At 33.2% G+C, this 11,332-nt stretch overlaps 1 protein-coding gene and 1 long non-coding RNA gene across 2 annotated transcripts; both read right to left on the bottom strand.

Moving 5' to 3' along the window:
* Positions 1-1,424: 1,424 nt before the first annotated feature.
* LOC106469798 (carbohydrate sulfotransferase 8-like) lies at positions 1,425-3,818 on the bottom strand. Its single transcript, XM_013930308.2, has 2 exons — positions 3,660-3,818; positions 1,425-2,447 (listed from the first exon to the last, which is right to left on the bottom strand). The coding sequence occupies exons 1-2, from the start codon at positions 3,768-3,770 to the stop codon at positions 1,536-1,538; spliced, it is 1,023 nt and encodes a 340-aa protein (XP_013785762.1). The 5' UTR covers positions 3,771-3,818; the 3' UTR covers positions 1,425-1,535.
* A 4,044-nt stretch (positions 3,819-7,862) lies between these two features.
* Positions 7,863-10,516, bottom strand: LOC111088388. The gene is made up of 2 exons (XR_002612916.1): positions 10,331-10,516; positions 7,863-9,593 (listed from the first exon to the last, which is right to left on the bottom strand). It is a non-coding gene; the product is annotated as an uncharacterized LOC111088388 (long non-coding RNA).
* Positions 10,517-11,332: the final 816 nt, after the last annotated feature.

Raw genomic sequence — 11,332 nt, 5'->3', positions numbered from 1 at the left:
AGGTTTTGCAACTGCTGTTGTCTCTCTTCTTGTTTCTTTTGCTGTTCTGGTATTTCTGTCATCAAATCTGCTAAGCTGTAGTTTGATTTGCTACCTCTCGTTTCCATCTTCTTCGTTCTTTTTTATTTTATCTTCCGTTTCACTCTATGACACCAATGTGTTACATCTCTGGTCGTTGGTTAATTTTCCATTAAAATTATTTCAAAAAAAAAAAACTTCAGTGATACAAGACCTTTCTTAAATAAAACTATAAAATATAATTTTATATACTATAAAAGCGCGAGTCTAGCAAACGCTCGAGCCTTCAGGAACGTTCGAGATACTCATTACGTGTTACCAGAGTCACGTGACTTGCGCTGTCGTAACAATACCAATACTTCCTTTCTGGAGTAAAGCAAATTAATATTTCGTTTCTAGAGTAAAACATCCTAATATTTTATTATTTTGTTTCCGGAGTAAAGTATGCTAATATTTCGATTCTGGAGTAAAATATGATCATATTTCGTTTCTGGAGTAAAACGTGCTAATATTTCATTTTCCGAGTAAAGCGTGCTTATATTTTGCTTCTAGAGCAAAGTAGACTGCTGTTTCGCTGGAATTACGTTTGGTAATAATTTGTTTCCGGAGTAAAATGTGCTAATATTCCATTCCCGGAGCAAAGTGTGTTAATATTTTGCTTTTGGAGTAGAGCATGCTAGTGTTTTTTTTTTTTAGAGGAAAGTGTGCTAATATTTCATTTATAGAGTAAAAACGTTTTAGTGTTTTGTTTTCAGAGTAAAATATGCTAATATTTCGTTTCCAGAGTAAAGTGTGCTAATAATTCATTGATAGAGTAATGTGTGCTAATCTTTCGTTGTTGGAGAAAAACGTGCTAGTGTTTTGTTTTCAGAGTAAAACTTGCTAATATTTCGTTTATATTTAATTTCTGAAGTAAAGTGTGCTAGTATTTCGTCTCTGGAGTAAAAAAAAGTGCTAATGCTTTGTTTTTAGGGTGCTATTGTTTTGTTTCCTGAGTAAAACGTGCTTATTCTTTCATGTCTTATGCTTTAAACGTCTGAAGTCTTCAACATAAGTGTTAACCAGAAGGTATCTCAAATTGTTCATCTCATATTTGTAACCAATCAAACGTATATCATGACAAACAAATGATGAAATACTGTAGTACTCGCGTAAGAGAAGAAAAATATAATGTTTACTGTAAGTATAATTTTACTAAATATTTTACAATACATTAAAATTCGGGCATCAGAAAACGTGATTTCAACCAGACGAAATGCTCACTTTGTATATTGAAATAAAATCTTTCAGAAAAATTATAAACTAATTGAGCTTTTCAATTTCTGATTGACAAAATCAAAGGACAAAAGTCATAACTATGAAAACAAGACATCATGCATTCACTTCTGAGCTGAAAACACACAAGCAAGTGATCACAATTAAAGTTTAATTGTGTTTGGGAAACTGCCATAAATTCTAAAACATTTCAATGTGTTTATGAATTTTACAATTACTTTACAAACCAAGCAAGCAAACTTTTAGCTTTGATTAACCAGGTCATTGATATCATATCCAAAAAGTTCGAAGTCTAACTTATATTTTTCATACAGAGCAAAAATGTCAGACTTAGAAATCTGAGCGAAGTATTGTTTGACATAATTTGTCGACGAGTCTCCTTCCGTGGTGCGATGCATCCAAGGATTATTTCCAGTAACGTTCATCATTTCCTTCTCAAGTCCTAATCGTTGAGCCAAGTAGATAATGTCTTGGCTGATATTCTCTACTTTTCCTATGAAGTCGTAGTCAATGTTGCATGGTGCGCAGACGTAGTTGGCCGGTTTCCAGTCCCATTCCACGTAAGGCGAATCCTTTACGTCAGCGACGAGCAATGCTTTAATAAAAGCATCAAATGGAACCCATTTATAGTTAGCTAATGCTTCGAGTGTTATATTAGGATTCTGGTAAAAAACCTCCGTCTTAACATCATCGTTCTTACCTCCTGCATGAGTCACTCTGTCCCTGTAAGAGGAGACTAATCTAGCGAAAGGATGACGAACAACCATAAACACAAAGTATCCAGGAAAACCCCTTATGTAGTTTTGGAAAGGCTGAAGAAGGCTGGTATTGGAAGAGAGGGGATGCCAGTTGTTCCCAAGATAATAATCCTTGCGATTTGGGGGGATGATGAATAAGAAGGAAATAACTGTATTACTGGCAGCTTTGTGAATCAGACAAGCCGAGATACCGTAAGGATGGTTCGTTCTGAGACGAATACGTCCTGTTCGTCCTTGTGCCAGAGGGTTATGGTTGCGGAAAACATCAGCATAACTGGAGAAACGACGATACATATTGTGTCTTTGACAAACTTCTTTTATCCTTTCTTTTCGTGCTCTGTATTCGTTCAGTTGTTCCAGCTCTTCGTTGGAGGGAGCTAAAGCCGCACGTGGAGCCTGGCCATAAAAGAAATGCCATCATAACGAAAATATATAAATAAACAGTAGAAATTTCTTTACTAGTTACAAAAGTTCAGTATGACTAAAACAGTGATAAATATTATAGTTAAATGCGCTGAATATCCTTTCTTTAAAACATAACATATCCACAGGAAACGTTTTTGGAAAGGATATGTATCTTAAAATATCGCATATAAACAACACATACCTCACAGAATCTCTTACAGACAATTTACAAACTGTTACATTGTCATAACAATCGGGATAAACACCTTAGTCTTAACTAAGTACGAATATTTCTGTCTCGAAACAATGAGAAAGTAAGAAGACACAGTGAAAAAATGGCAACCAACTTTTGAAGTACTCTTGTCTTCAGTCTTATAAGGCACCTACTGCCCCAAAGTGTAGAACACGTTTTTGGGGCAATGGGCCATAAACCATGAACTCTCGGAATCACGCTAACCACTAGGCCACATCAAGGTTGAAACAGTGTATTGTTATATAATAGGAATCATTTACCCAACTACGAGTCAATTTTTAATCATGGAAGTAATCATGGAAAACAACCCTAAAATGAAATGGGAAAGCTGGTGTAAACCATTGAGTCTATTTGAAGCACTCAAAGACAGAGGTTACTCATTTGAGTGGAAACTTTATTTTACGGTGGTTGTCTGTTGCCCCATGATCCAGTAGAACATTAGGCGAGTTTTTAGAAGTGATTTTATAAGTTAAATATTATAGTAGTCAGAGCCATCTGAAATTATACGAGGTTCCTCCTCCCCTGCTACTAGAAGTAATATAAGTTAAATATTAAAGTAATCAGAACCACATGATTCAGTAGAAAACCATATGAGATTCGTCCCCCACCCCTGCTTCTAGGGGTAGTTATGTAAGTTAAATGTTGAATTAATCTGAACCAACTAATCCAGCAGTAATAAAGCTAGGTTCATTCCCCATCCTGCTTCTTTGGGTAATTATGTATGTTAAATTCATTCATCGAAACCACTTGATCCAGCTGAACATCAGATAGGATTCACCCTCCTTCAGTTTCTAGAGGTAGTTACTTAAGTAACTATTAAAGAGGAAGAAATCATAATTTGGTTTTCAAACAAAGTAAAACATAGATAGTTATGTATAACTTAAAATTAAAGTAAGTGTTTTAGTGTGGTTAAAAGAGTGGTCAATTCGTTCCTATAATTTTAAACTTACCATTGATAAGCTGTAATCTGACTTTTTGGAGCGGTACCAAATAACTCCAATCACAGCTAGACAGCTTAAAAGTAAGAGTTTTGAACATTTCTGTTTCTTTTGGCGCACCATGATTTCGTATTTCTCAGGCTGGCCGGCGGTGTCAACTACAAAGAAAGTTGCCAGTAGTTGTGGATATAGATATAGCCATTTTACGTAATGAAGACCTGAAACCAGCTGGAGCAACAGTCCTGATGTAACAGAACAGGTGATCTTGTCACACAGGTGGTTTCTCCACAGAAAATATTCTATTTTGAGCTCTGCTCTAGCCAAGCAGCTTGAAATCAGAACATGGCAACGTAATACAAAAACGAACCTGGTAGGCTTGTTTCTGGCTTGAAAAACAGCGTTTGCTCGAAACGAATCCAAGGAAATAAGAAATAAAACTAAACATTTTAAAGACGATTTATCTCCAAAAGCCTAACTTATATATTTTATCACCTTCGCATTTTCCTGTATTTTCATTATATATATATATGTGTGTGTGTGTATATATACATATATATATATAGAGAGAGAGACCGGTATTTGTTTGTATATCCGGAACTAATCTGATCTATGTAACTGTAGGATTTAGCATTCTAAACATATCAAACAACACAGTGACAGAGTACACAAATGTAGGTTCTGTTATTGTAAATAAATCAAACAGTACGCTGAAAGAGATCATAAAATGATCTATTACTATAAACATGTATAGAATATTTAAAAGTAAGATCTATTGTTGTAAATAGATCAAACAATACGCTGACAGAGAACATAAATGTATGATCTATTACTATAAACATGTCGCTGATAGAATATTTAAGAGTAAGAACTATTGTTGTAAATAGATCAAACAATACGCAGACATAGTACATAAATGTGTGATTTATTACTATAAATATATCGCTAATAGAATATTTAAAAGTAAGAACTATTGTTGTAAATAGATCAAACAGTACGCTGACATAGTACATAAATGTATGATCTATTACTATAAACATGTCGCTGATAGAATATCTAAAAGTAAGAACTATTGTTGTAAATAGATCAAACAGTACGCTGACATAGTACATAAACGTATGATCTATTACTATAAACAGGTTACGAACATGTGGAAAACATGAATAAAATGGTTAGATATACGAACAATATCAAATTCAAACTGAGAGAATAAAAATGTCCATCGATTAATATTCTCCAGCAAATTTCAATAATGAAAGTTATGGGCATTGAATATAAAATCATGAAAAAAAAGACAAAAATAAATAAAGGTAATAAATATGATCATAGAAAAAGGCTCGAAATAATAAAGTTAAGTGGTATAGCTGGAGAAGAAACAAATATTGCAAAGAAAACGGCTTAAAATACAAAGTTAAGTGGGAGAGCTATGATATAAAGAAATAACGCCTTCACTGAACAAAATTGTCAAACAAATCAAAGTCCGTATTGAGAAAGTATAAATCAGGTACAATGGAAATGGGTTTGCTTGTTTGAAGTTAAGCACAAAGTTACACAATGGGCTATCTGTGCTCTGCCCATCAGGCGTATCGAAACGAGGTTTCTAGCTTTGTAAGTCCACAGACATACCGCTGTGACACTGGGGAGACGCGAGAGAAAGAAGTGGATAAAGTTATCTGTTTTTTTTTTTTTCATTCCAAAGGGGTTATTAGTGCCTAATTTAAAAACCAAACGTTTTTCCAAGCGTTTTCTTTGTGTTACAGTAGAGGGAGTAAATTTGGATCGAAGTGTAGAGATAAAGAGCTAATGAAGTGTCTAACTATGCGTTTAATTACTTCTTTTAAGAAATGTTTAAGTAAACGATCTCCAAAACAGCAACCTGTCTAACCATTGTATATCACACTACAATTTTTACGGATCACACCAATATATCAGGTTTGTCAAATGCACGTGAATTACTGCCGTACGTGAAATCTCTCATGGAGGCCGTATTTGAATGTTATGGTGTTAACATATTGACAGGAGGCGCACATCATTTTGTTACAACAAGATGTATCCGAGCTCTCAGTGGAGTTGGTTTCTGGACGATATTCGCATTCTTATCGTGTCTGTATCAGACAAGTGGACGTTCTTTAAAGATGTGGGCCTTCAGTTAAAGATGTTATGGTGTTAACATATTGACAGGAGGCGCATTTCATTTTGTTACAACAAGATGTATCCGAGCTCTCAGTGGAGTTTGTTTCTGGACGATACTCGAATTCTTATCATGTCTGTATCAGACAAGTGGACGTTCTTTAAAGATGTGAGTCTTCAGTTAAAGTTTTGTTTGACGATCCTTAGTGGTATTAGCATGGTAAGTTAAGATAAGAATTGTTTCAAAAGTTTGCAGACTTAGGTTTTAGGGTGTGTTCTCGGGCTATAGAATTTGTGTGTTAGACTGATTTTTTAAAGGCTTCAGGCACAGTGGTCAATAAAGGAATCTTTCATTTCTTTAGAATTTGACTTGCAACGCACTACAAAGTCTACAATGTCTTAGGAATTGAGAATTTTGAACTGAATGAAGTGCATAGATGGGACGGGAAGACTTACAGCTGAGATGGTATCAGTGGGTTTATAATGGACTAATGTAGGTAAACGTGGATCTAGAATAGAAATGTCTAAAAACGTAAAGTTATTGATAAAAATTGTCCACGTGAAGATAACAGCGATATTTAAGGAAGAAAACATTGTAAAGTTCTTTAATTTATGTAAGGGTGTGTTTTCGCGCCAACAATGTCATCAATATAACTTTGTAAAAATTTGGAAGTGTACTTTGATAGGTGGAAAAAATAAAATTTTCTATGTATCCAACAAGTAATGGCCCATTTTAGTAACAGCGTTTGTTTGTAAAAACTAGCTATTTAAAAAGAACGTGTTCAGGGTCAATACAAGTGCGACAAGACTTAAGAAATTAGAAGTTATAGCCAATTTTAAAGGGCTTTCATACCTTTGTCATGAAGATTCAACTTAATGTCCATGGTAAGCATGCAATGTTCTCTACAAGAAAACCAAAAGTTGGTTTATGGATCTTGGAAAACTATGTAAGAAACCTCGTCATCTTCCATGTTTGGAAAAGTGATTATAAGAGACATTAGAGTCAAGGTGCTGTTTCTTTAGTTTTACTACAAGCTGAGAACTACTGGTTGGTGTACATCATATCATATGTTTAATTAAGTAGTGTTAGACGTATGTTTGATAAGCGTAGCACAGGTTGGAGTTCTTTAGTTTTACTACAAGCTGAAAACTACTGGTTGGTGTATATCATATTGTATGTTTAATTAAGTAGTGTTAGACGTAGTACATAGGTCGGAGTTCTTTAGTTTTACTACAAGCTGAGAACTACTGGTTGGTGTACATCATATCGTATGTTTAATTAAGTAGTGTTAGATGTATGTTTGATAAGCGTAGCACAGGTCGGAGTTCTTTAGTTTTACTACAAGCTGAGAACTACTGGTTGGTGTACATCATATCGTATGTTTAATTAAGTAGTGTTAGACGTATGTTTGATGTGGTACATGGGTCGGAGTTCTTTAGTTTTACTACAAGCTGAAAACTACTGGTTGGTATACATCATACCGTATGTTTAATTAAGTAGTGTTAGACGTATGTTTGATGTAGTACATAGATCGGAGTTCTTTAGTTTTACTACAAGCTGAAAACTACTGGTTGGTGTACATCATATCGTATGTTTAATTAAGTAGTGTTAGACGTATGTTTAATAAGTGTAGCACAGGTCGGAGTTCTTTAGTTTTACTACAAGCTGAGAACTACTGGTTGGTGTACATCATATCGTATGTTTAATTAAGTAGTGTTAGACGTATGTTTGATGTAGTACATAGGTCGGAGTTCTTTAGTTTTACTACAAGCTCAGAACTACTGGTTGGTGTACATCATATCGTATGTTTAATTAAGTAGTGTTAGACGTTATGTTTGACGTAGTACATGGGTCGGAGTTCTTTAGTTTTACTACTAGCTGAAAACTACTGGTTGGTATAGATCTGAGTATCATACCGTATGTTTAAGTACAGTTTTGGTGGCAGGAGTGGCATGTTTGGTTAGTGTGGTGCAAGTTTTTTTCCATGAGGATAGAAATTATACTGTTTCATGCGAAGTTGTGGATAACCTGATTGACAATTCAAACAAAACTATACAACTTGAAGCACAAATGAAAATCAGACTAGGTGAAAATAAACTCTGTACATTTATTCTACTCCAACAGTTTTAAAAACTTTAGTGAAGAGCACATTGTTAACATTCCTGTTTAAAAACCTCTCTCTCCATGACAACAGACCATTTATCAAGGAGAACTGTAACAAGATTTTCTCTTTTATAGCAATAACAATGACCATTTGATCGTAGTTTATGCTATATATAAATAAATATATTTTATGCACCAGATGGAAATATAGTATCAAACAGAAGTTAACAAGAAACTGCTAAATCTTACACAACAATAGTGGGTAAAACATTCAACAATTTTATTTTGAGGAATTATTTATTTCCAAACTTCATTTCAAGGTTCTTATTTTGTTAAGGACGACTACAGACTTTCAAGTTATACACAAATAAAAGTAATAATTGTTTGAACTTATTACATATAACACTTGTTCACCATTTTATGAAAAACAGTTTAACCAAGACCTTGATGGCATAATACCTCTTATAGGTTCCTACTAATAGAAGTATCTTGGAACGAAGGTTTATATTTCATTACTCTCTTATTGGTTAATTATTATACAACATTCAAACATGTACAGGTTTTAGACTATTTTTTTTTATATAGATATGTTCAACCATAATTTGAGAGATTTCATGATTTGTTAAACATAAAAAAAAGGTTTAAACCTGTATAACAGCAAGGCTTTAAATGTACTCTGGATTATCATTAGTAATTATTTAGTTAATGACCTTACAGCAAATGTGTCAGTGCTCTTGGTAATTCCCATAGCAGTAGAGTGAATGAGTTATACAAGTAAGACTTATTGTTTCTGAGGAAGACTGTTTCATGACTGTCACCGAATCAGCTGGGAAGAGCAAGTACTTGTTACCAACAATAATAAACATCTCTCCAAATAATTCACGACTTTCAATGACCCATATCTTTTTTTTTTGCTTCATCTCCTCAAAACTGTACAAAATGGAACTCGTAAAATACTAATTCAGCAAAAACTTTTAAGCCCAAAACATTTCCTATTTTTCTTCATTATTAAATCACTAAGAATAAAAAATATTGATAAAATAATAAACAAATTTAGAGAAAAGTGTTCACATTAATCCCAATGTTCTGATCATACATACAAGTTTTTATCATTAAACGAATAAAACTGATAAAAAAATATCCACTCTTTTCTTAATACTGTTAGGTACTCTGATAGAGTGGCAAAGTTGTATACAAAGTTAATAATTTTTGAAGATTTTTACAAAACCTCCATCATGCATACTACTACCTTGTCTTAAGTAAGAGACATTTTAAAAACTGCCATAATTCCACACAAGTTCTTAACGAAGTAAAAATATCTTTTTTATATTTTCTACAGTCTCTAATGTTATTGAATGTATCAAGAGAGCTACCAAATTCAGAGCTACAAAGTTTAAAGTTTATATCGATACATTATAATACATAGTTGTTAATACAAAATGCAAGAAAACAATGATTCTAATTAAAATTGTGATATTATGGGATACCATAAAAACATGAAATAAATTAGATAAGATCAACATAAATACTTTACCCAGGTTTAAACTAGGAAAAAATTCCAAAATGCCAAAATAGTAATTTTGAATTCAACAAAAATGAACAAATTACAGTTGCTAGGTTAACTTGACCATCACTCTATCTTGTCTGTTTTCTCTGTACATAAACTTTTGGCACGTTGAATTTTTAGAGAATAGTTGACTTTATGGGCTCTGAACCTTGATAAAAAAATATATATATGTACAGTTTATTTATGGACCTAAATTAACACAGTATTTCCTCAATTATTTTTAAGAACCAAATTACAACAATGAAATACTTCCTTCCATTAATTTCAATGAGTTGCTAAGTTCTAATTTCAAAATAACCTTTCATTTTATAATTTGTTCAATTATTTCATAATTTACTTTCTTAAATCTTTTCCCCATAAACTAGTAATTGTGTCAAGAAAACAGCTTATCATAGAAGTACTTACCTACTAATATAGGAAACATTCTGAATCAATAAACACATGCAGACAGATAATAACCATGGCAAAGTACTTACCTACTAATATAGGAAACATTCTATATCAATAAACACATGCAGACAGATAATAACCATGGTAATGTACTTACCTACTAATATAGGAAACATTCTATATCAATAAACACATGCAGACAAATAATAACCATGGTAAAGTACTTACCTACTCATATAGGAAACATTCTAACTCAACAAACACATAATATAATAATAACCATGGTAAAGTACTTAATTCTTCATATATTAACATATTAATTCAATAAAAGTGGTTGCTAAAACAGTAACAGTTCTACAGAAAATAATCTCATCTCTTGTTGTCCAGTTATGTATAACTTAAAGCTGTAGATAATTTGGAAATACACAAATATTATCTATACAAGCTATCAAAACACATTCTAATTAAATGTTGAAACGTAAAACTCAACCATACCTAGAAAACCTGTTATCAAAAACTAAAATGTAGACACCAGGGCACCTTGCCACCAGATGGCCTTGTACAGGATGTAGGTTCGTTTTAATTTGGGTTGATTTCAGTAAGCAACGTAGTTCTGCACCTTTATTCATATCCCCAACCTCTTTAAAGGCAACTGAGAAGGCAATACTCTAAAAAAATAAATATCAAAAGAGTAAAACCCCATTTAACACTACACAGTCTGGTAATTGTGGGACAAAAAAACACAATCAAAACATTCATTTCATTTATAATCTTTAGCAATGTTATGAAACAATATATAGACTTTACACCATACACAATTCTCCTGCAAATCTAAACTTTAGTTACATTCCCTAATAAGACTTCGATTGTAAACATTCTGTAACAAGATTTAGAATGTACACACAGTTCTGCTGTATAAAAACTCTACACCTTGTGTTCAAATCTGAAATTTGGCAACACTTTGTGGAATAAGGAAGTATTATATTTACTCTTGAATTTTAGTTATGCTAAATACTGGTAACATTATGTAACAAAATGCTATGTCACACAGGCATCAGTTTCATATATATCAAAATGTTGACTACACACTAGACTGAGATTCAATGCACATTATATGGAAAATCTTTCAGCTGTCTTCCAAATCACCCACCCCCCCCCACTGTTGATTGTACTCAATCAAGTCATCCATCCTTGTCCAGCATCATTAATTTCCACCACATCAAATTTCCATAAAGAACAACAGTCAGTAATAAACCACACATCCTGACAAAGTTTCCACACACTCCAACATATGTGAATATCAATTGTTAAACCACACATCCTGACAAAGTTTCCATACACACCAACACAGGTGTATGTCAGTTGTTAAAACCACACATCCTGACAAAGTTTCCATACACTCCAACACAGGTGTATGTCAGTTGTTAAAACCACACATCCTGACAAAGTTTCCATACACTCCAACACAGGTGTATGTCAGTTGTTAAAACCACACAT

The sequence above is a fragment of the Limulus polyphemus genome, unplaced genomic scaffold (genome assembly GCF_000517525.1).
Source record: "Limulus polyphemus unplaced genomic scaffold, Limulus_polyphemus-2.1.2 Scaffold3660, whole genome shotgun sequence".
NCBI classification, from domain to species: domain Eukaryota; kingdom Metazoa; phylum Arthropoda; class Merostomata; order Xiphosura; family Limulidae; genus Limulus; species Limulus polyphemus.
The sequence above is the reverse complement of the archived record's forward strand: the minus strand, read 5'-3'. Positions and strand labels throughout refer to the sequence as shown.